A 24662-nucleotide genomic window follows, 5' to 3' on the forward strand; every position below is an offset into this window, starting at 1 on the left:
GGCCACATGTGAAGTGAGTAATTAATTAGTGGACAACTGCACACCTCTACTTATTTGAAGGTAATGTATCAAGCATATTTACTGCAAACCATGAAGAATTTTCTTATCATCTAGAGTTTCAGGTTTTTATACATAAGCACAAAATTCATAGTACACTAGGAAAACTAAAGGAAAGAAACTTGAATTATATGTTCACAGAGATAAATGAGAAATAAGAAAACATAATGCAAATACCAGAAATTATGGGAAAAAATATGTGAAATAAAAACATGTAGATGTTAAAATCTTAACGGAAGGTCTAGACTTGGCCAAGGAGAGTATCAATGAACAGAAGAAGACAGTGAAGAAATCACCCAGAGTCCAGTGCACAGACAGCCATGAAACATGGCAGAAGACACAGTGAGCTTTATTCCCAGGAAGAGAATGAAGAGAATGCAGGGGAGGCAATATTTGAGGAAATAATGGGTGGAAAAATTTCAAAAGTGAAGAAACGTTTGGGTCCTCAAATTCAAAAACTGAAAAAGAACACCTAAATCCCAAGCAGAAATGAGATAAACAAAAGCACAGTTACAGCATCACAGATCAAAAAGTTCCTGTTACAACACACTGAGGAGGCTGCCATCAGAACATTCACTGCATTCTGCAACATGCAGTGTTACATTCTGCATTCTCTTTCCCATCTCCCTGCTAGATGACAGGCTCCATGAGGGCAGGACCCCTTCCAGTATATTATATTCTGTGAATACCTGCTTGACATATAATTGAGTGAAAGAATAAATGTATGGAGTGCATCTGTATTCATGTGAAACTGTTTTTAAAGAGCAAATAAAATAATCTAGAAAAAAATACACAAATTCAAGTGTCCATGGGCAAGACATTTCTCTTTAGAAATGTTTCTAAAGAGAACCTGTTTCTCCATTTGTGTAAAATAAAGGAGTTATCTTGACATCAAATATAAAAGTCATTAACAACTATTATAGTATGCGACAGATATATTATTTTTTGAAGCCTCTGCATTTAAAAACAAATTTGAGTGGTTTTCTTATTTCAATAGGCTTACTGACAGAAAATCTGAAAAATGATCTGCCTCTCAATCATTTAACTAATAGGACATCTGTAAAAGAAAAGTGACAACCAATAAACCATAATCACTGAGTCCTGCATTGGTACCACACAAATATATTCATGTGCCATTTTCACTCAATTTATACATAACATGTTGAAGCCAACTGCTAGTGCTTCACTTCCATATGCCCAAACTGTACTCCTGGTTTGACCCACGTGACATAAGACTCTTATCTAGCAAATTCTCAACAGACCAACAACACAGAGGTCAGCTACAGTTATTCTGCACATCTGTCCAATTCTATACCCCAAATAAGTAAAGAGCAAACCATTACCAGTTTAAGACTTATGTGCAAGTTGGCTGGGAAAGGTAAGTTGTTAATACAGCTAGAACCAATACTGCTGGCTTTTGACTAAGAATATTTAAAATGGCGAGACCTCATAGTTGTATATAATTTTATCTACATTCAAGCTTCAAAATCTATGTATGTACATTATAAGAAAATGTAATGGTTCAGACAGATCAACTTGTATTTAATGTTTGATAATGTTATTACTAGAAAAACATCTAATCTTATCCCTTCATTCTCAAAGAAAACAAGTATATTGTATATATATATATACTTCTCAAACTGCAACCATGCTATGACTTCCTGTGTGTACTTGAGCAACTAGAATAGCTCCCACCCTGTCACAGTGATATTTGATTGCTAGACAGGAAAAACATGCTTTGAAGCAAGTTTGAAAAAAACCACTCCAGAAACCAAGAAAAGGTAAACAGATGACAAAAGAAATCCTGGTTTCTAGGTATGAGGTTAAAACTCATGGGACTCTTGCAGGTAAAGCAGATAGATGATTCAAGAAGCCATACAAATGATCTCATGGTGGATGACACCCAAGCAAAGGCAGTAATTTGGGACAGGAATATTTTAAAGATGTATATTCATCTCTTTATTTACACGTATTTCTAGGAAGAAACTAGGCATGGTCTAAAACCCTATATCACGTTTGAGATAAAGGATACACTAAGTAGAGTTAATGGCAGATCAGACATTGAAAGAGAAAAGATTATCCTGGTGGTTCAGAGGGTAAAGAAACTGCCTGCAATGCAGGAGACCCGGCTTCGATCCCTGGGTCAGGAAGATCCTCTGGAAAGGGAATGGCAACCCATTCCAGTATTCTTGTCTAGAGAATTCCATGGACAGAGGGGCCTTATGGGCTACAGTCCAGGGGTTGCAGAGTCGGACATGACTGAGTGACTAACATACAATGAACTTAAAAACACAACAATTAGAATTATCCAAAATAAAACATCCAACAACAGTGAAATATATTCTTTTAAAGTATACACATATATTTACCAAAAGAGACCACATTCTGTACCATGAAACAAGTCTTGATAAATTTAAAAGGATTTAAGTTATTCAAAATATGTTTTCAGACCAAAATGGATTTAAATTAGAGATGAATTAAGAGCAAGATCTCTGGAAAGTCCAGAAAATTTGGAAATTAAATAGCATACTTAAAAATAACCCATGGATCTAAGAAAAAATGAAAAGGGAGATTAGAAAGTATTTTGAACTGAATGAAAATTAAACTCAACATAGCAGAATTTGTGGAGTGCCATGAAAACAAAACTTGGGAAATTTATAATCACTAAATCCTATGATAGAAAATAAGAAAGATCTCAAATAATCCTGACTTCCACCTTAAAAAGCTAGAAAAGGAGTAACAAATTAAAAGAAACAGAGGAAAGGAAATTATAAATACTACATCAGAAGTGAAAGAAACAGAAAATAGAACGACAAGAGAGAAAAATCTATGACATCAAAAGAATTCTTTAAGAAGATCAATAAAATTGATAAACCTCTGGCCAGATCAAGAAAAAGAAAAAAGAGAGAGAGAAGATACAAATTACTGGTATAAAAACTGATCAAAACTCTCAGGAAACTAGAAACAGAAGGGAACCATATGTTGAAGATTATCTACAAAAAATGTAACTAACATCATATCTAGTGCTGAAAGAATGAATGCTTCCCTCTAAGGTCACAAGAAACACAAGGATGACTGTTCTCACCACTTCTAATCAGTACAGTACTGGAGATTTTCACTAAGAGAAGAAAGATGGAGAGAGGTATCCAAAGAGAAAGGGTATCATAAAACTATCTTTGTTTACAGATGACATGACTGCTTATGCAGAAAATTCAGTGGACTCTACAAAAAATTTACTAGAACTAACAAGTGAGTTTGGCAAAATTGCAAGATATAAGATCAAGACACAAAAAATCAATTTTATTTCTCTGTGCTTGCAATGAACAAGAGGAAATTAAAATTTTAAAAGCAGTATCATTTACTATAGCATCAAAATTACAAAGTATTTAGGGATAAATCTGACAGCAGATGTGTAAAGATACACTGAAAGCTACAAAACAATGCTGAGAGCAATTAAATAATTTGGGCTTCCTTTGTGGCTCAGCTGGTAAAGAATCCACCAGCAATGCGGGAGACCTGGGTTTGATCCCTGGATTGGGAAGATCCCCTGGAACAGGGAAAGGCTACTCACTCCAGTATTCTGGCCTGGAATGGACTGTATAGTCCATGGGGTCACAGAGTCGGACACGACTGAGTGACTTTCACTTTCACTTTAAAGAGAAGATACATTTGGTTCATGGGTTAAGACTCAATATTGTCAAAATGTCAGTTCTCCCTCAAACTGAACTACAGATTCAACAAAAACCCCGGTAGACTTTTTTGTGTAAAAATTGACAAGCCGATTCTCAAATTCATATAAACATGCAAGAAATCTAAAACAGGCAAAACAAGTTTGCTGAAGAACACTATCTGATTTTTAAGACTTGTAAAGTCAGAATGTTCATGACAGTAAGGTATTGATGTAAAGATGGGCAAATACCTCAGTGGAAAAGGAGACTCCAAAAATAAGCACACCCCTATATAAGCAACAGATTTAAGGTAATGTGGTAGAGAAAAGATAATCCATTCAACAGATGTTACTGGCCACAACTGTATATTCATGTAAAAAAATAACATTGGATATATATTTCTTACAGTCTACAAAAATTAATTCAAAATAGATCATAGATAAACACAAAAAGCCAAAACTATTAGAGAATCCCAGGGACGGGGGCACCTGGTGGGCTGCTGTCTATGGGGTCGCACAGAGTCGGACACGACTAAAGCAACTTAGCAGCAGCATAAGATTTTTAGAAGAAAACACAGAAGATATTATTTGCAACCCTGGGTTAGGCCAAGATTTCTTAATAGAATGCCAAAAGTACAATGCAAACAAGGAAAAAAATCAATAAATTTGACTTGACCAAAATTAAAAACCTCTCATCTTTGAAAGACACCAGCAGAAGCATGAAAAGACAATCTGAACATTTGGAGTAAACACTTGTAAAGCACATATCTGACAAAGGACATGTATCTAGGTTACATTAGAAATGCTCAAAATTAACAGTAAGAAAACTGGTGGGTTTTTTTTAAATGCACAAAAGATTTGAATAGACAGTCCAACAAAAAAAAGACATATGGATGATAAATAAGCACAAGAGGGAAACGTTACTTATTTTAACCTTAAAAATTCCATCAAATAGATCATATCATTCAGTAAGTATTTATTGAATACCCACCTACAACAAATCTGCAATAGGGTTTTATGCAAAAGACATCCTCTGCTACAATGTTGGACACTTTCCTTTCTCTATTCCACACAAATATGTACAGATGCCACATATAAATACATACTAAGAAATTCCCATCTGGTACCCATTAGACACTACAATGAATGAAGAATTAACAGCCTCAACTTGGTATAGGCAAGTACTCTAGACCAAGGAAATGTTCTACTGAGTAGTATTTAAATATCCATTTGGGCTAAGAAGAATTGTAAGAAGAGGCTATAACTTAATTGAACCTTAAATGAAGACTACTAACTTAAGTGACAATTGATAGAATGTGGGAAACATATTGGGAGATATTTTTGCATCTGCAGCAAGTTGAAAAAAACTAAAATACTGAACATATGACATCCAGAAACCATGTACTCTACCACTAGAGATGACTGCAAAATCTGAAAACCTAGAGGAGGTTTTCAGATCTAGAAACCTACAAAAAGACAACTTCTTCTGAGTGAAATTGTTCACACCATATGCTTTTATAAATCATTATCAGAAAAAAAATGGATCATCAGAACTTATTCTAGACTGTTTTAATAAAAACAACAAAAATAATAAAGCTAAAAGTGGTATTTCCCCCCATACCTGTTCTTCCCTCTCCTTTTCTTTGGTTTTACTTCTGTAGACTCTAGCAGAGGTGGCATCCTGGGATGGAATGGCAGAGATCTGATGCAGTGGCATGTTCATCCCAGCCTCCTGTCTGATCTTCCTCTTTACGGAAGAAAGTCTCCAGTGGTAGAGTCATTTTGGGCCATGGACTTCAAGCTGAGAGAGAGAAGGGAAGACAAGACATAACTGAAACACTTAAAATTTCCAACAGTGAGATTAGCATTTTATATTTATATTCATATTTATTTAAATAAGTTACAATGTCTAACATAAATACTTCATCTTCAAAAATGACAGACTATAAATGCCTATGTGGGGGAAAAACTGCAACACTTTTCTCATATAAGGTGGGAGCACCTGAAAAAGTCTGGTGGATCAGGTACATGTATGCATGTGTGCATGCTCAGTTGCACAGTCCTGTCAACTTTTTGCAACCCCATGGACTGTAGCCTGCCATGCTCTTCTGTCCATGGGATTTCCCAGGCAAGAATACTTGAGTGGGTTACCACTGCCTTCACCAGGGATCTTCCCAACCGAGGGATCAAACCTGTGTCTCCTGCGTCTCCTGCACCGGGAGGTGGATTCTTTACCACTGAGCCACATGGGAAACCCCCAGGTACATGTATAATCAGATATTAATCCTCCAATGGCTACTTAGTTTTTAAATGTAGCAGTGTCATCCTTTAAGAATATTTTTGAAGTTACACATTTTTTCTTGAACCAGCTGATAGTAGTGATCTTTTCTTAAAACCACAGACCTTGGGTCCATATAATGGTGAGACTATAAGTTAAGAAGTCTAAAATAAGTTTCAGATATCTATGATCCATGCTTAACCTTCTGAAAGTCTAGACTCTCTAGACCAGTTACTGGCAAACTTCTACAGAGAACCAGAGGGAAGTATTTTATACATTGTGGGCCTATTTGTTACAACTACGCAATTTTGCCAATGTAACATGAAAGTACCCATAGTGAGTATGTAAAGAAATGAGAATGGTCACGTTCCAATTAAACTTCACTTACAAAAACAGGTGGCAAACTAGATTCGGCCCATGAGCCTGGGATTTGCTAACCCTGCTCTAAGAATATTACAGGGAAGATAAGGGTCATCCCAGACATTCCTGGAACCATTGAAGCCTGCCTGTAGGTAAAGTAACATGTCTGAATAAGCTATATTCACGATTCCAGGCAGCTCTTCCTTTTTTTTCTAGTTTTCTCCTACATTCCTCCAAAGTGCCTAGCAACTGAATTATGTGTTCTTTATCTCTGCCTACACTGAGATCTATCAAACTCTGTGTACAAAACCAATTAAATATAAATTATCCAAACAATCCACAATGTTTAACAAGATAATGCTTGATGCTGCTTGAATTTTAACAAAGGATGGAAGCCTTAATCCAAAAGAATGAATCTCAATAAATGCTGGAGAGGGTGTGGAGAAAAGGGAACCCTCTTACACTGTTGGTGGGAATGCAAACTAGTACAGCCACTATGGAGAACAGTGTGGAGATTCCTTAAAAAACTGGGAATAGAACTGCCATATGACCCAGCAATCCCACTGCTGGGCATATACACCGAGGAAACCAGAATTGAAAGAGACGCGTGTACCCCAATGTTCATCGCAGCACTGTTTACAATAGCCAGGACATGGAAGCAACCTAGATGTCCATCAGCAGACGAATGGATAAGGAAGCTGTGGTACATATACACAATGGAATATTACTCAGCCATTAAAAAAAAAATACATTTGAATCGGTTCTACTGAGATGGATGAAACTGGAGCCCATTATACAGAGTGAAGTAAGCCAGAAAGAAAAACAACAATACAGTATACTAATGCATATATATGGAATTTGAAAGATGGTAACGATAACCCTATACGCGAGACAGAATAAGAGACACAGATGCATGGAACAATTTTATGGACTCTGAGGGAGAAGGTGAGGGTGGGACGTTCTGGGAGAATAGCATTGAAACATGTATATTATCATATGTGAAACAGAACATCATTCCAGGTTCGATGCATGAGACAAATGCTCAGGGCCGGGGCAATGGGATGACCCAGAGGGATGGGATGGGGAGGGAGGTGGGTGGGGGGTCCAGGAAGGGGAACACATGTAAACCCATGGCTGATTCATGTCAATGTATGGCAAAAAATATTACAATATTGTAAAGTAATTAGCCCCCAACTAAAATAAATAAATTTATAAAAAAAAAAAGAATGAATCTCTAATTTGGGGATTTTCATTTACTAAACATGTACTGGAGCTGGGGCGTTAGACAGGGAGGATGAACAACTTAGGGCCTGATAATACTAAGTTCACATTTGTCAAGCAGCCATTGTTACACCTCTCCCCTAACTGTGCTCAGGACCAAAGCAGGTGTTTGAGTGGCTGCTCCCACCTCTAACAGTGTTACTAACCAAACTGAAGAGCAGCAGGACTCACAAAATTGATTTCTTCCACAGGACTCTGATCAACAAGCAACAGGAAGGAACAAGAAGCCAGAGAGAATCAACACACGTGAGAAAATAAGCTAAAAAAATACCCTGTTTTTAAAAAGCCCAGTTTAATAACTGGCAAGTAATCACTGATAACCAACAGAACAGGAAAAGAGAGTCAGTAATATTGAAAAAAGTGAAAGTGAAAGTTATCAGTCATGTCTGACTCTTTGAAACCCCATGGATTTTAATCTGCCAGGCTCCTCTGTCCATGGGATTCTCCAGGTAAAAATACTGAAGTGAGTAGCCATTCCCTTTTCCAGAGGATCTTCCCAACCTAAGGATCGAAACCCGGTCTCCAGCATTGCAGGCAGATTCTTCACCTGTGTCTAGATATTATATTCAATAATATATAAAATGTTAAAGACTAGACATTATACATCACGTACTCTATTTCAAGCCTTTGTATGAGGCTGACCCAAGATGGAGCACCGTGCTCAAACAAGTGGTCTGAATACATGTATTCACATTACATAAGACAAGAGGCACTCACCTACTGCTGCGATGTATTACAGTAATGAATTAAATTCTTCTGTGAGAGATGAAAAACTCCATGTGGACTCAGAATGATTACTCAAACTAACCATGCCTGGAGTCCCACCACATGGCATACCAAGAGTAGCCTTTGGTGCTTCTGGTATAATCATCATTATTACATCATTGGTACCTGACCATGTCAAGCCTGGGAAGACTATTTATGCCACAGAAACACAAACTGCGAGTGGTTTAAATTTTAAATTTTATTGCAAAGTTTTACAGGACCTCCCTCGTTACAGCCACATAAGCTACTCTTCTGCTATACACCCCTACTTCAGGTACTATACCTGAAAGCTTGCCTGAAGAAATCCCTGTCCTATGCCAGACATACTTAGGATAAAAAATGATAATTTAAAAAACCAACCTACAAAATAAACCATGCCACTTTGCATGTGAAGTTTCATACAAAAAGCATAAAGCAGGTATTACTCATACTATTTTCTTTACATAATTTCCAAGAATCATTTTATATCAACTCAAGTCATGCTTACTTAAGAGCAATAGTTAAAACCTTTGCGCTACGTCTGACAATCCAGGCATGAGGACTTTAATTCCACGAAAGTTACCTTGCAAAATACAACACACATAATATGAGCACCCATTATTTAGAAGAACTGAACTGAAAAAACTGATTGCTGAAGAGAATATGGGAATGAATACAGCATGTTCATGGATCGGAAGCCTTACTATTGTTAAGATGGCAATCCTCCCAAAACTTACTTACAAATAAAGCAATCCCCATCGAAAACTCTGCTGACTTCTTTGCAGAAACTGGACAAGTTGATCCTAAAAGTTTTATGGACCCAGAATATCCAAAACAATCTTGAAAGAACAAAGTTGGATAATTCATATCTCCTGATTTCAAAACCTACCTCAAATGAATGGTAAGCAAACCAGTGTGGAGTTGGGTTCAAGATGGAAGCATAGGAAGATCCTAAACTCACCTCCTTCTACAGACACAACAAATAGACAGCTACACAGGAGGATAAATTCCTCTGAACAGAACCTGAGAACTATCTGAACACCGGCTCCACAACAAAGGATAAAAGGTCATATCGAAACGGGTAGAAAAGGCATGCTCTCACCAAAAACTCCCACTCTTCGTGTGGTGACACACAATCAAGAGAAATCTTAATAAACTAATCAAAAAATAAATCTACAGACAAGCAAATAAATGGACCTTCTCCCCAAGAAGTAAGGGGTTTATACCCACACTAGGCACCACAATCCTTGGGTCCTACATCAGAGAGAAGCTGCTGTTGCTGCTAAGTCGCTTCAGTCGTGTTCGACTCTGTGTGACCCCATAGACGGCAGCCCACCAGGCTCCGCCGTCCCTGGGATTCTCCAGGCAAGAACACTGGAGTGGGTTGCCATTCCCTTCTCCAGGGGATCTTCCCAACCCAGGGATCAAACTCAGGTCTCCTGCATTGCAGTCAGCTTCTTTACCATCTGAATCACCACGGGAGCCCGTATCTCAATAACAATGTGTAAAAATATGAAAATCACATGGATTAAGACAGATTACTTTTGATTTTTCCTTTGTGCTATCCCTAATGTAATTTATCTGATGACATGCAGATGGCCACTGTTATCACTCTTCTAGATTTAAGAAAGGTAACAGGGAGTACATAAAATTGGCAATCAGAAACCTAAGTTCAAGTCATGATTCTATTAAGTATTAATACTAAGTACGTGATGTTGGGCAAACTGTTGAATTTCAAAGGCTGTTTCTTCATCTGTAAAACAGAAAGGTAAGAATCTCTACTCAGTTCACAGAGTTATTGTGACGCCAAATAAAATTACGTCCACATACACAAATATCAGGGTTTTTAGCATCAGCATATTTTCCAGTCTGCTTTTTCAAGCTTCTGAAATGATGCCTCTTACTGCTTTAAAAAGGCCAGTTCATTGGCTTTGTCTTTCCAGTACTATTTTCTGTCCTTCTACACCTCAGTCTGACACAAGATATACACCACTGGGACCTCAAATCCTTTCTGACATTTACTTAGGACCTCTCGCAGCATGACTCCAAGGGGAAGTATGGCTGACAATGCTATCCCTATAAGGGGAGAGGCAGGAAGGCCCAATCCAGAAGACAACCAGAGTGGCTTAAGAATCAGGCTATTCTGTGTGCTTCCCAGATGGTCAAGATAAGCGAAGGATTCTGCCCATTTCAACAATGCTGGGGACAAATACAGATGACAAAGAAGGCAGCCAGGAGAAGACACAAGATATCAGTGGCAAATCCCCTAGGAGACGATCACCCCGGGTCTGCATGCCTCCATGCATCCCTGCACACAGGGTACCAGGCTCCAGCAGTGCCCTCCTCCTCCCCATTGTAAGCTGTTGAATCGCAGTATCCTGACTGGCACTCTAAATAAACAACTTAAGTTAAGCCTGTTTTTATCAGAAGAATGGTTCATATAAGAAATGAGAAGCCTGTGAACAGCAGCTAGCAGACACACACACACACACAAAAGCATTAGGAGTGAGGAGACCACTTGTAACACACAGCACTGAATGACCAAGACCAGACCAAGAACAGAACTTAGAGGGAGGAGAGAGACCATTAGAAAAGGAGGGCTGACATGATCTAGTGAGGGGTCTAAACTATCCCCTGGTTTCTGGCTGTGCCTTCACAAGACTGGAATGCAGAGAGGACTGGGAGATGCATGAGGGTTTGGCCATGGGCACATTGAGCTTGACATGCCTGTGGGAAACCCAAGATATGTACACAGTGCACACTAGGAGACACCAGCATATCATCACATCTGAATACACAGGAATAGAATCCGGTTTCCAAGGAAAACCTGCAGAATCAATCATTTATGTCATTAGATGCTATTAATATAATCAAATGATAAAACTCAACACCAACACAGGATTTTAAAACCTTTTAGGAAAAAGCAAAGGAAAATGCCTAACTATAAAAAAAAACCTATCTCAACCAAAACGTACCATTATATTTACAAGCAAAACTCTTAGAGTTTTAAATAAATTATAAAGCAAAATAAGCATATCCTTGTCACTATTATTTAATATTAATATATAGTTAGATACTAGGAGAGAAATTCATAAAAATGGTAACAGCAGTTTAATGATGTGGTAATACTCATAACTTTTCATTTCTCTATTTTCTAAACTTTCAGTAACAATGCAATACTTTTATAGTTTAGATACATATTTTTAAAAGCTCAAGTCATTCCACATAGGTCGGTAATAGCCAGAATTTTATGTTATTGATGAATGTATACAACCGTTAAGAGGGCTTATTTTCTGTGATGAATACATTTCTGAAGACCTCACAGAAATAAAGCCTAATTTTCCTACAGGAATAAAGTAGGAAGATGCATTCTCAGGACACTAATGTTTTCAACTACTGCAGTGTTTGTTTTATGCTCCCTTTAGATTTTTTCCAGCAATTCCTCTAATATTTTTGCAGAGTGTTTTTCCTTAAAAAAATAGTATAGTGTATTATGGGAATAGCTTGCCTTTCTTTGCAGGGTTTTATTACATCTGACTTTCATTGCAGTTACTGATTTTGAAGACTGCTTTCTTTCATATTTTATGAATAGTAAGCCTTTACTGGACTTCCCTGGTAGCTCAGATGGTAAAGAATCTGCCTGCAATGTGGGAGACCCAGGTTTGATCCCTGGGTCAGGAAGATACCCTGAAGAAGGTAATGGCTACCCACACCAGTATTCTTGCCTGGAGAATTCCATGAACAAAGGAGCCTTGTGGGCTGCAGTCCATGGGGTCACAAAGAGTTGGACATGACTGACTGACTTAACACTTTCGCAACACAAGCCTTTATTAATATTTCCATATCACGCTACTTTCAGTTCACATATTTCCCACAAAATGCAACTGCAATGGGATGGCCTTTATACATCCTCAGAAATGGTGGCTCAGAACATGCAGTGCTAGGAACACAGCATTATTAACATGGCAGACAAAGGGAGGTTAGTACTTGTCCACTATCAATAAATCTGAGCATCTGCCCAGCACTAAGACTACCTGTTGCTTACACTGCTTTTCCAGTATATGTTTGTCCTTGTTGCTATGGCAAAAAAAATCTGCAGCAGGAACCATTATCTTTTACAGAACACAGAAAAGAATAATAAACATGGGCTATTAGTAAATGTTTTTTTTCTTTTAATGATGGTTATAAAAGAAATCTCGTTTCAAGATAGTGAAAGACTTCTCTCCACCAGAGGAAAAGAGACTGTTCTCTCTTAATAACAGATTTCCTTGTGTGAAGGAAGCCCCTGTGTACTTGACCATGAGATCAGGCACTTTTGTTGTTTAAATGACAATTTATTGCAAAAGTCCCTCAATTTCCCGCCACCAACCATATAAACCTGCCCATTGCTCTCAACCCTTTCATGAATTAAATAAATTATATTATGCACTTCAGGGAAGAAGTAGCCCCAGCTCTGGAAGTGTACCTGGGCTCTTTGCCATCCTCCCCACCTGGCTATTCGGGGCCTCACTCTACCAGCCACCTCCCTTACCCCATATTGTCATCCCATCCTTTCTAAAGACTCCTTCACGTCAACAAAGTAACAGAATCAGTTTTCCCCAAAAATGCACTGAACAAGTAGTTTATATCACTAGATGCTGTAGAAAAATAATAAAAATCTACACTGATACAGAATTTCAGGAGAAGGCAATGGCACCCCACTCCAGTATTCTTGCCTGGAAAATCCCATGGACGGAGGAGCCTGGCAGGTTACAGTCCACGGGGTCACTAAGAGTTGGACACGACTGAGAGACTTCACTTTCACTTTTCCCTTTCATGCACTGGAGAAGGAAATGGCAACCCACTCCAGTGTTTTTGCTGGAGAATCCCACGGACGGGGGAGCCTGGTGTGCTGCCGTCTATGGGGTCGCACAGAGTCGGACACAACTGAAGTGACTTAGCAGCAGCAGCAGCAGCAATAGCAGCAGCGGCGGCAGCAGCATCTTTAAAAACAGAAGTAGAAAGAAAATGCTTTCAACGCTTCTATTCACTTTCCCTCTATAACCACTTTTTAAGTTACATTTCAGTGCTCTTCACTTTCTTGCTCCCACAACTCAGTTCAATGCAGTCTATCTAATCTCTGCTCCCTGTTCTTGGCCTTTCTCACTTACTGATCAAACTTAGGAGAAGAGCTCTGAATGAAGGAACCAAAATAATACATACCCACAAAAAGAAAACAAGAAAAAAAAACCTCGGGGAAATAAAGATAACTTTCTAAAGTTTTAAAAATCCTTTTAAACAAGTCAATCAACATCCTTATAGATGTACAGCCGGTAATAAATTTCCCATGCACCCTTTTATGGTAAACTCGTGGAAGATGTACTCTAGCAAAATAAAGGACAAAATCAAGGAAGAGAAAAACAAAGAATGCACAAAACAGCCATTATAACTTAGAAGGGGCAGAGAGTGCAAGTTCCAGGACTGTAACTGCACTGCAGGCCTACAGACTACTGGTACAGAGTGGAGCAGACTCATGGAAAACTTCCAGAAGCAGGTCTCCAGAACAAAAGAAGTCTCAACAGGGAAGACGGAGTGACAGATAATACCATGGACATCTTAGAAGAACTAAGGATAAGTCTAATAACGATCATACCAGTGAAAATATAAAGTAACAACAACAAGACTACAGTAGAAAGATAGCATAATCATTTGGTTCTAAAGTGAACAATGGTTCAATATTGATTATGGTGTAAATATTATAATGATATATAAACAACATCATGACATAACTAAATCCGGAGGATAGGGAGAAGAGAGGTGGGGTATAAAAGCAAGAGATAATGTCTAATATTTATAAGTCAAGAAATAGCATGAGTGTATCATTTGAAAACATGGAGGCAACAATCAGAAGATGCAACGATGACATATACGAAGCTGCCTCTGTGGAGCAGGACAAGAGCGGTGGAGGAGTGGAGCAAAGGACTACTGTTTTTCATTATAGGAGGTTGGGTACTACCATCTCCTACATACACTTCCAAAATTCAGACAAATACCAAAACAAAGCTAACTTTTATTTATTTATATTTAGTAAAGAAATGTATAAGTTTTATTTAACATTATGTATTAGGTCTTATTTAACATTAAGACCTAATCTTAAACTCTTTAGGGGCCAAAACCTGACCTGAACTAATAGGAAGCTATTTATAGTTTCTATTAAAACTTATGCAACTCAGTATAAATATTATACTTCAATAAGGAAATATTAATGAGTTTTATGGGTATTACCCCAATAACAGCACTCACTATTACACACCATGTATAGATTACCTTTCTAGAATCTGAAAATTTCTGAAGTTTAAAGTATTTCCGACCTAAGATGTCTGGATGAGAGAGCTTGGGCCTCCATTACACTTTTCAAAAAGCTGTGTGCATTTATTACTTTTTTCATTTTGAAAATATTTTGAAGAAACAAATGGAGAGAAAGTATAAACAGAAAACAGGCAGGAGACTCATGTGACCTCAAATAGAACAATACCTATATCACATATTTTTATCAAATGTGACATTATACCTGGGTCACGATTTAGGTGCTGAATAAGGATATTCATTCTCTCAATGAAAATTTTAAAAAGAAAGGAAAAAAGAAAGGGATAAAACTTCATCTGACTCATCATTTGTCTCCTGGGATCATCCCATCTATCTTGCTTTTCTAAAGCAAAATAAGGCTCTTCTTCTATACCTTAGAGCTCTTCTACACTCAAATTGACATTTTTTTACCTCCCATGCACATTTCACCTCATCACAATCTAGCTTCAGTACAGTAAGGTCAACAGCCATCTCCATGGCAGTTAAGCCTAAAGGACATTTTCTAGGCCCATGTTATTTGACTTGACACATTTACTCACTCAGTTCAGTTCAGTTCAGTCGCTTAGTCGTGTCCAACTCTTTGCGACCCCATGAATCGCAGCACGCCAGGCCTCCCTGTCCATCACCAACTCCCGGAGTTTACCCAAACCCATATCCATCGAGTCGGTGATACTATTCAACCATCTCATCCTCTGTCGTCCCCTTCTCCTCCTGCCCCCAATCCTTCCCAGCATTAGGGTCTTTTCCAATGAGTCAATTCTTCGCATGAGGTGGCCAAAGTATTGGAGTTTCAGCTTCAACATCAGTCCTTCCAATGAACACCCAGGACTGATCTCCTTTAGGATGGACTGGTTGGATCTCCTTGCAGTCCAAGGGACTCTCAAGAGTCTTCTCCAACACCACAGTTCAAAAGCATCAATTCTTCGGCGCTCAGCTTTCTTCACCGTCCAACTCTCACATCCATACATGACTGCTGGAAAAACCACAGCCTTGACTAGACGGACCTTTGTTGGCAAAGTAATGTCTCTGCTTTTAAATAGGCTATCTAGGTTGGTCATAACCTTCCTTTCAAGGAGTAAGCGTCTTTTAATTTCATGGCTGCAATCACCATCTGCAGTGATTTTGGAGCCCAAAAAAATAAAGTCTGACACTGTTTCCACTGTTTCCCCATCTATTTCCCATGAAGTGATGGGACCAGATGCCATGATCTTAGTTTTCTGAACGTTGAGCTTTAAGCCAACTTTTTCACTCTCCTCCTTCACTTTCAGCAAGAGGCTCTTTAGTTCTTCACTTTCTGCCATAAGGGTGGTGTCATCTGCATATCTGAGGTTATTGATATTTCTCCCGGCAATCTTGATTCCAGCTTGTTTCTTCCAGCCCAGCGTTTCTCATGATGTACTCTGCATATAAGTTAAATAAGCAGGGTGACAATATACAGCCTTGACGTACTCCTTTTCCTATTTGGAACCAGTCTGTTGTTCCATGTCCAGTTCTAACTGTTGCTTCCTGACCTGCATACTCACATGACAGTAAATCTTCTGATTCCTCAAAACTCCATTTTACCCTCTCCCACTCTCATTCTGTGTTCCCTTTTCCCAAGTTATCAAATCCGTATCTCTGGCATCAATGACCACCTCTGTGCATTTTACTCCAAAGGAAAATATTGATAAATCAGATGACCAAATTTAACAAGACTTCTGTGTTCTAAAAGTCATCATCAAGAAAGCTAAAACAATGACTTGGGAGAAAAAAACGTGACAATCATCTATCTGATAGACTTGTATCTAGAATATCTAAAGAACGCCTACAACTTACGACAAACAATACAATTTAAAGATGGGCAAAAGTTTTTAATAGCCATTTCACCAAAGAGATAAATGAATAGTTAGTAAGCTCATGAAATGATATGCAAATTAAAACCACAAGATAATACTATATCCCTCCTGAGCTTCCCTTCCTGAGCTTCCCTGAGACTGTAAAGAATCTGCCTGCAATGCAGGAGACCCAGGTTTGATGCCTGGTTCGGGAAGATTCCCTGAAGAAGGGAACGACTACCCCCTCCAGTATTCTTGTCTGGAGGATCCCACGGACAGAGGAGCCTGGCAGGCTGTAGTCCGTGGGGACACAAACAGTTGGACATGACTGAGTAACGAACATATCCCCTGTAGAAGGGCTATAATCAAAAAGACCATCGATATTAACTGTAGCATGTGGAGAAACTGGAGCCCTCATATACTGTCCTTGAGAATGTGAAGTGGTATAGAGACCTTGGAAAACAGTCTTGACAGTTATTATAAGTCAAACGTAAACTTAAACAACAACAACAACAAACTCAGGAAATCCCACATTTACAGGTCTTTATAGCATTGATGAAGAACCTCTACTTCATTAACAAGGATCACAATTGGAATTTTACTTTTGTTAAATTCTTTAATTAATAACATTCACCCTTACTGGGAAGTAAACTCCCTAAAGGCAGAAATCCTATCTCACTTTGCTCATCCTTGTATTAGCGCTCTCTCGCCCAATGTTGTCACATAATATCCATTCAGTAAATCCTGACTAAATCAACTTTTCTCCCACAAGAACCAGGACTAACTGGGAATTTCATTTATAACTCAAACTATAAGTAACACTGTTTACTGTCTCAAATGCTGATCAAGTAGCACAGTGGAAATTTAGATAACACAAAAATTCAGTATTTTTTATCCTGGTACAATTCATATCAATTGGGAAGAAACAACTGATCTTTAAATATGTGCAACAGTTTGACCACATCAGACTAAGTCCAAAATTGTAATAACTCAAAATGCAATCCAAGTATTTTTAAGAATAAGTCTAAAAGGTTACAATTATAAGTTGTTAAGAACTGCGGATAAGAGTTCTTTTAAGAAAGAGAAAAACAAGTTTCATAAAATACAGTTTAGCAATTTCAATCTTTGAGTCAGAAATACAGTGAAGAATAGGTGACAAGTTACTAAAGAAGGGCGTAAAATATGCTATTTCACTAACAGTATCCTTAAAGGCCTATTCCCCTCACTCAACCAGGGAAGAATGCTCTCTCACAAGCAACTCACATCTGGCCACTGTCAAGCCCACACCAGACCAACAGGTAACAAGGCATCAAGACTACTCTAAATCCACTCTTTATTGAAATTAAGGTCAAAATTAAAGTTCAGGGTTCTGAGAATTTTAGGGAAGATGGCAGAGTAACACTACAAGGCCTCCATATGCCACCCACTAAAAAACAGTCTGAGACAAAGCTTTGACTTGGTCTGTTTAACACTATGACCTTCAAGAACAATGAGCTTATTAAAAATATCAAAATGAATTTTAAAAAGTTAAATGCATCAGAATAAAGTAGTAACTACCAGAAAATATAGATGCAATTACTAAAAGCGAAGAAAAAAATGATAAAACACACAAACATATCCCAAAGACTAAATGAAGTTTACTCAGAAACAAACAAAAAAAGATTTTGTTAGTTTTAAAATCCCCTAAAGGGTATCCCTGGTACCTATCTCAGTGGTAAAGAATTCACTTGCCAGTGCAGGAGACAGGGGTTCGATCTCTGATTCAGAAAGATCCTGCATGCAGGGAGCAACTAAACCCGTGCGCCACAACTACTAAGCCTGTGCTCTAGAGCCACGGAGCCACAACTACTGAGCCCATGTGTTGCAACTACTGAAGACTGCATGCTCTAGATCCTGTGCTCCTGCAACAAGAGAAGCCACCACAATGAGAAGCTCAGGCACCGCAACTAGAGATTAGCCCCAGCTCACCGCAGCTAGAAAAAGCCCGCACAACAACCCAGCACAGTCAAAAATAAATAAATAAATAAAATTAAAGATAGAAATGTTAAATAAAATAAAATCCTCTAGAATAATTCAGAGTACGACCAAAGGTAATAAAGAATAATTTCAATGCTACATGAAAAATAACAAATAAGCAATGCTGAGGATAACTAGAAAATGAAATCCAAAGAATAAAAAATTTAAAAATGATAATGTAAGAGAAACAAGCTGAGAAGTATAGAAATAGAATTTCTGAAGAGTAATTTGCTGGCTAAAAACACAACAGATGAAAGCACTGACAAATTGTAAATACTTTACGCGTATTATCTCATTTAATTCTCACAGCAGTGCCAGAAAATAGAGAAACTGTCTTATATTCACTTCACACATGGCTCAGAGAAGTTAAGCAACTTGCCTAAGGCTGCTCAGCCATATTTCACTAGCTGTAGTAGCCTGTGGCAATTTACAAGGTGAATCTAAAATATGTAGGTTTTTTTCTTTTTCATCTCACTGTAGCACAGCTGTTAGAAAAAGACAAAACCTGGTGTGTTGCTGGCTTTATTATGATAAAGAAGAGGTATGATCAACATGGATACAAACAATAACACAGAATCCACAGTTTTAAGTATTAAATAGCAACATGCTTTTTGCTGCAATTTTGTCTGCATAGGAGGTCATCTGACCAAAGTAATGGATATACTTGTTAAAAATTTGACAAAATAATAATTTATATACTTCAAGGCTGCAAGACATGCCTGAAAAGTTAGGTCCAATTTATAACAAAAATTGGATATTTAACTTTATCATTTTGAGTTGATTTACAAATATACATCACAAGCCACAGAAAAATACTGCATTTTAAAATTACAGTGCATATCTTAAACTATTATGTTACACATATATTACATACACAATAACATAACCTTAAACCAGTACAACTATTTAAAACTAAAGCTGTATCTTTTAAACTACTCCAGTAGATTATTCAAGATTAATTTTCTAACATGCAACCTGAAAGGCTGGTGAAAAGAAAGTGTTAGTCGCTCAGTCGTGTCCGACTCTGCGACCCCATGGACTGTAGCCTGCCAGGCTCCTCTGTTCATAGAATTCTCCAGGCAAGCATACTGGAGTGGGGAGCCATTTCCTTCTCCAGAGGATCTTCTTGACCCAAGGGCTGAACCCTGTTCTCCTGTGCTGCAGGCAGATTCTTTACTATCTGAGCCATGAGGCAGCCAAGAAGAAAGACAGAGTGGACTCTAGGTATACCCCCAAAATGCTGGCCAGCGGAAGGAGAATGGGCCGCTAAAGAAAACTGAGGGAGCCTGGTGCTGGAAGTCCTGAGCAAACACAACTGGGCCAGGAGACGAGAGTGCTGCAGGCTGCAATGTGCACTTGAGAATCTCAAGGAACAGCGTGAGGGGCAGGCCAAAGCTGATGGTGAGTGAGTAGCAGATAGTGTGAGGCAAGTAGGACTCAGATTCAAACACTGCAGGCCATCTGTGACTTCCCCAGTGACCCAGAGAGGCCTCAGCAGAACCACTCTACCATGTGTGTGAATTAGGTGAACCTGAGATGATTACAAGGAAAGGGCCTGGACTCGAATGTCTGAATCTTCCAGCAGAGTCTGAACCAGAGGAAAGTTAAGGGGGCATAACCATGGGCATTCTTCAGGACAAATACAAGGATAATGAAAACACTAGTCCTTAACAAAAGGAAAAGAGGAGACTTGTTAGGGTTCTTTCAGCATTTCTCTTCTGAGAAAGGGAAGTGTGAGTCTGACAGACATAAGAGATGGAAAACACCTTCAATGAAGTACAGAACTAATCTTCTTCCTCTAGTTCCTCCAAGCGTTCTTCAATGCTTGTCCTGCAGGGAAAAATCTAATCCTTACAGATGAAGAAAAGGGGACAGAGAAAAAGTCAAGGCTGCAGCAGTCCAGAGGCCTTCCTGGGCATGCACCACACTGGATTGGAGTGACTTGCTTACATTCTTGCCTCCCTCACTGGACTGTGGGCTCCTTGGGGGTTCAGGAGTGAAGCCAGAATTAGAATTACAGAGATGAATTCCTGCTATTAGTCACAGGATGTTTCTGTTTGCCATTGTTGGGTAACAAACTACCCCAGCCTTAGTTGCCTAACAGCAACGATTTCCTATTTCTCACAATTCCATGGGTTGACTGCACAGCTCTTCTGCTGCTCTTACCTAACTTACGTGCTGCTGCATTGGGCCCAGTTCAGCTGGGGACTGGGCTCAGTGAGGAAGGCTGGGCCTCCCTTTCCAGGTGCCCTTCCTCTCAGCCTTCTTCACAGGATGGCAGCAGCAGGCCAAGAAGCTGGCCTACTGCACATCGTGCCTCTGCTTGCATCGTGTCTGCTTATGCTCCCCTGGCCACTTCAAGCCACATGGCACATTCCAGTACAAACGGTATGGAAACAGACTCTACCACTTGATTGGAAAAACAAGCAGACCCACATTGCAAAGGGGGAGAGACAGGGAGAGGTGATTCACTCAGGGGCTATTTTGTGCCATTATTTAACATACATTGTTTTTGCTATTTTTCTCTCTGATAACTACTTTCATTGGAAGAATTTTTATTACAAAGTGTCTTTACACCTGTTACATCTAAAAATTTGATTATGTTCCTTAATTTGTAATGTGGGGGGAGAGGGAGTTACTGGGCTCTATTCTACTTCAGAATGGATCCTAAAACATTTCAAGGCTTAAAGATTAGAATTACTACTGGCAGCAACTGGCAGCAATTCACATCATTTGAAGATCTGGCAGCAATTCACATCATTTGAAGATCTTATGTTTCTTCACAAACATATACATCTTTCGAAGCAATTAAACTAACTGAAGAAAGGATTCTGGGCACATTTTATAACAAAAATCTAAGGCAGCTCTATCTCATTTGAAATGCTTTATGCAGAAGAATTCTCATCTCATTACACTGTATAATGTAGCATATAATGCTGGTGGTACAGACAGCCCTGCACCAGCCATCTGTCATCTCAGGCTGGAGCAAGCATCTTCTCTACTTAACGCAGTAAGTAAGGTAGAGAAATCAGAGCAGGGCCTGCCTCACCATCTAAGAACTATCTCTCCAGCCAGGACAAATCCTCTCCTGCCCATGCCATGGTCAGCTCCACCCTTGTTCATTCTAATCCACCCTCTTGGGATGTTGTATACACTCTGCACACCAGGCCAAAAACTTCCTGGCTTTCAGAGCACATCTTAGAATTTATCTCCTCTGTGAGCAAAGAAACGTCAAAAGAGGCTCCCCTACTCCTATCTTACCACCCATAACACGTACCCAATATTGTTTACAGTTTGACATTTAATTATACACAAAATGCTTCTTCGATATACGTGCTGGGTAATTTTATGTATCAACTTGAATAGGCCACAGTACGCGGACATTTGGTCAAATATTATTCGAGGTGTTTCTGTGAAGGTATATTCATAGATATGATTAACATTTAAATCAAGAGACTCTGTGTAAAAGATATTACCCTCCATAATGTGGGTGTGTGTTAGTTGCTCAGTCATGTCCGACTCTTTGTGACCCCATAGACTGTAGCCTGCCAGGCTCCTCTGTCCATGGGATTCTCCAGGCAACAATACTGGAGTGGGTTGCCATTCCCTTCTCCAGGGATCAAACCCAGGTCTCCTGCATTGCAGTCAGATTCTTTACTGTGTGAGCCAGCAGGGAAGTGCCTATAATGTGGGTAGGACTCATCTAATCATATGAAGGCCTTAAAACAAAAAACCCCTAGTCTCTTCTGGAAGAAGAGAGAATTTTGCCAGTAGACTTGTGGTCTCAAATTTCAGATTCAACTCTTCTCTCAGTTCCCCAATCTGCCAGCCTAGTGTGCAGGTTTTAGACTTGGCAGCCTCTACAATCACATGAGCCAATTTCTTAAAATCTATCAATAAGAATCTTTCTCTATCCATCTATCTTTGTATATACTATTGGTTCTGTTTCTTTGGTGAACCCTAAAACAAAATACTATCTAGTTACAGATCACTCCCTACAGTGAACTGTAAAAGTGAAAAAGGCTGAACTCTCTTTGGACCATTACATATTTCTTTAGCATTCCCTTCAGTGTTCTGGATTGTCTCTATTTCTTTTAAGCATTTCCCACAGTGTTCTATATAAAGCACGGGTGAAATATTTCTGAAAATTTAACTGGTGTTTCTTTATGACTAAACCTTGAATCCTCCCAGTTTCCTAATCTTTCTGCCTTAATTACTGTGATCTGCATTATAATGTATTACAAAGCATAAGCTGAAAGAAAGAAAAGCAACTCTGGCCCCATTTTCCTCTGGGTAAATCCCAACGGTGGCTAAGTCTATTAAGAATTGAGAATTTTAATATTAATTTGCACAGTTTACTGTTTACTCTATGATCCTGAAAGTCAGTTACTTTCTCCCTCCCTCAGTTACTTTCTCCCTCTAGATAGCACTTTTCAGGGGAAAAAAACTATAGTGAGAAAAACGTTTCAATCAATCATCAAAGTAGTAACCCAATGCAAGTCGCTTAGTCGTGTCCGACTCTTTGCAAACCCATGGACTATACATTCTATGGAATTCTCCAGGCCAGAATACTGGAGTGGGTAGCCTTTCCCTTCTCCAGGGAATCTTCCCAACCCAGGGCTTGAACCCAGATCTCCCACACTGCAGGCAGATTCTTTACCAGCTGAGCAACAAGAGAAGCCCAAGTAACCCAAGATCTAATTTAAAAATAATATAAATGTAAACGAGGAAACAGTTATTTGTTTTTAAAGTCAGCTATCACTTCTCAGAGATTTTCACCTCATTATAAAACCCTTCTCTTTGAGAAGACACATAAAACATCTGAATCAAAAAAAAATACAAGCATGTATTTTCATACAGACAAGAAAATCAGTATGAACCAAACGCTGAAATAACTCATCTAATATTTTCTCAGCACCTATAAATTCTGTTTGGTAAACATCTCCTCTGCTCTGGACTCTCCAATAACTCTAATCTGTTGATTCAATCTGTGGTAAAGGATGAGTAAATAGAACCAAATACAATGAATAAGGTAAAAAAAATTCAAAACTCTGCCCTTAACCGTTTAAATTTATATTCCACAAAAGATACTCTTTTTTTTTGTTGTTGTAGGAAAAAAAATGTAACAAAATTTATGAAATTAGCCACTTTAGATGTACAGTTCAGTTGTATTAATTATATTCACATTGTCAGGAAAAGATCTCCAAAACATTTTCAATTTCCAAAACTGAAACTCTATACCCTTTAAACAAAAGATGCAATAAATTCACCAAAGTTATGGTAGTAATCATTTCATGATGCATGTAAATCAAATCATTTTTCTGTATACCTTAACCTTATACAGTGCTGTATGCCAATTAGACCTCAATAAAACTGGAAAAAAAAAAACCAACAGCAAAAAAGATGCTTATTCTTACTTCCTACCCACTGCCTATTTTATTCTATACATGAAGTAAAATTATTTTCATAATAAACTTTATGGACTACTAGCAGAATAACAGTAGATTTAAAAAATAATCATTCAAGGAAATGGAAGAGGTCAGAAGTATGACTATGAACAGAAGATCCATATGAACCCCTGTGTAGAGAGAGGACACAGCTGGAATATAGCTTCATAGTCACTCTGAATGCAAGTGAGGAGTCAGAAGAGGCAGGCCCGCAGCTAAAGCAAGTCAAATGCTGCTGTTGCTGCTAAGTCGCTTCAGCCTTGTCCGACTCTGTGTGACCCCACAGGTGGCAGCCCACCAGGCTCCGCCATCCCTGGGATTCTCCAGGCAAGAACACTGGAGTGGGTTGCCATTTCCTTCTCCAATGCATGAAAGTGAAAAGTGAAAGTGAAGTCGCTCACTCGTGTCCGACTCTTCGTGACCCCATGGACTGTAGCCTAACAGGCTCCTCCATCCATGGGATTTTCCAGGCAAGAGTACTGGAGTGGGGTGCCATTGCCTTCTCCAACAAGTCAAATGAGGCAGCACCAACTACCAAAGCAGTAGTCCTCTGGTGACTGCGTTCATTGGGGTTTACCACTCCTCCAGCTGCCCCCTAGTAAGGATGGCACGACTGTTGGGAAGTATAAAGTGCCAATCTAACAGGTGCACTG

The 24662-nt window shown here is 38.9% G+C and overlaps 1 protein-coding gene across 29 annotated transcripts in view; it reads right to left on the reverse strand.

Moving 5' to 3' along the window:
• Positions 1 to 24662, reverse strand: part of MARCHF8 (membrane associated ring-CH-type finger 8) — a 105668-nt gene that overhangs the window by 48883 nt on the left and 32123 nt on the right. For 18 of the 29 annotated variants that reach the window (XM_081560686.1, XM_081560623.1, XM_081560757.1 and 15 more), the window contains one exon: positions 5346 to 5525. In XM_081560686.1, the coding sequence (XP_081416812.1) occupies positions 5346 to 5447 (102 nt within the window). In that variant the 5' untranslated portion in view covers positions 5448 to 5525. Of the gene's footprint in view, positions 1 to 5345; positions 5526 to 8360; positions 8467 to 13102; positions 13370 to 24662 lie in introns of those variants that run through there. The other 11 variants (XM_081560696.1, XM_081560670.1, XM_081560644.1 and 8 more) reach the window with 3 other exon arrangements.

The sequence above is a fragment of the Giraffa tippelskirchi genome, chromosome 2 (assembly GCF_054371585.1).
Source record: "Giraffa tippelskirchi isolate mGirTip1 chromosome 2, T2T-mGirTip1v1.2.pri, whole genome shotgun sequence".
NCBI classification, from domain to species: Eukaryota; Metazoa; Chordata; class Mammalia; order Artiodactyla; family Giraffidae; genus Giraffa; species Giraffa tippelskirchi.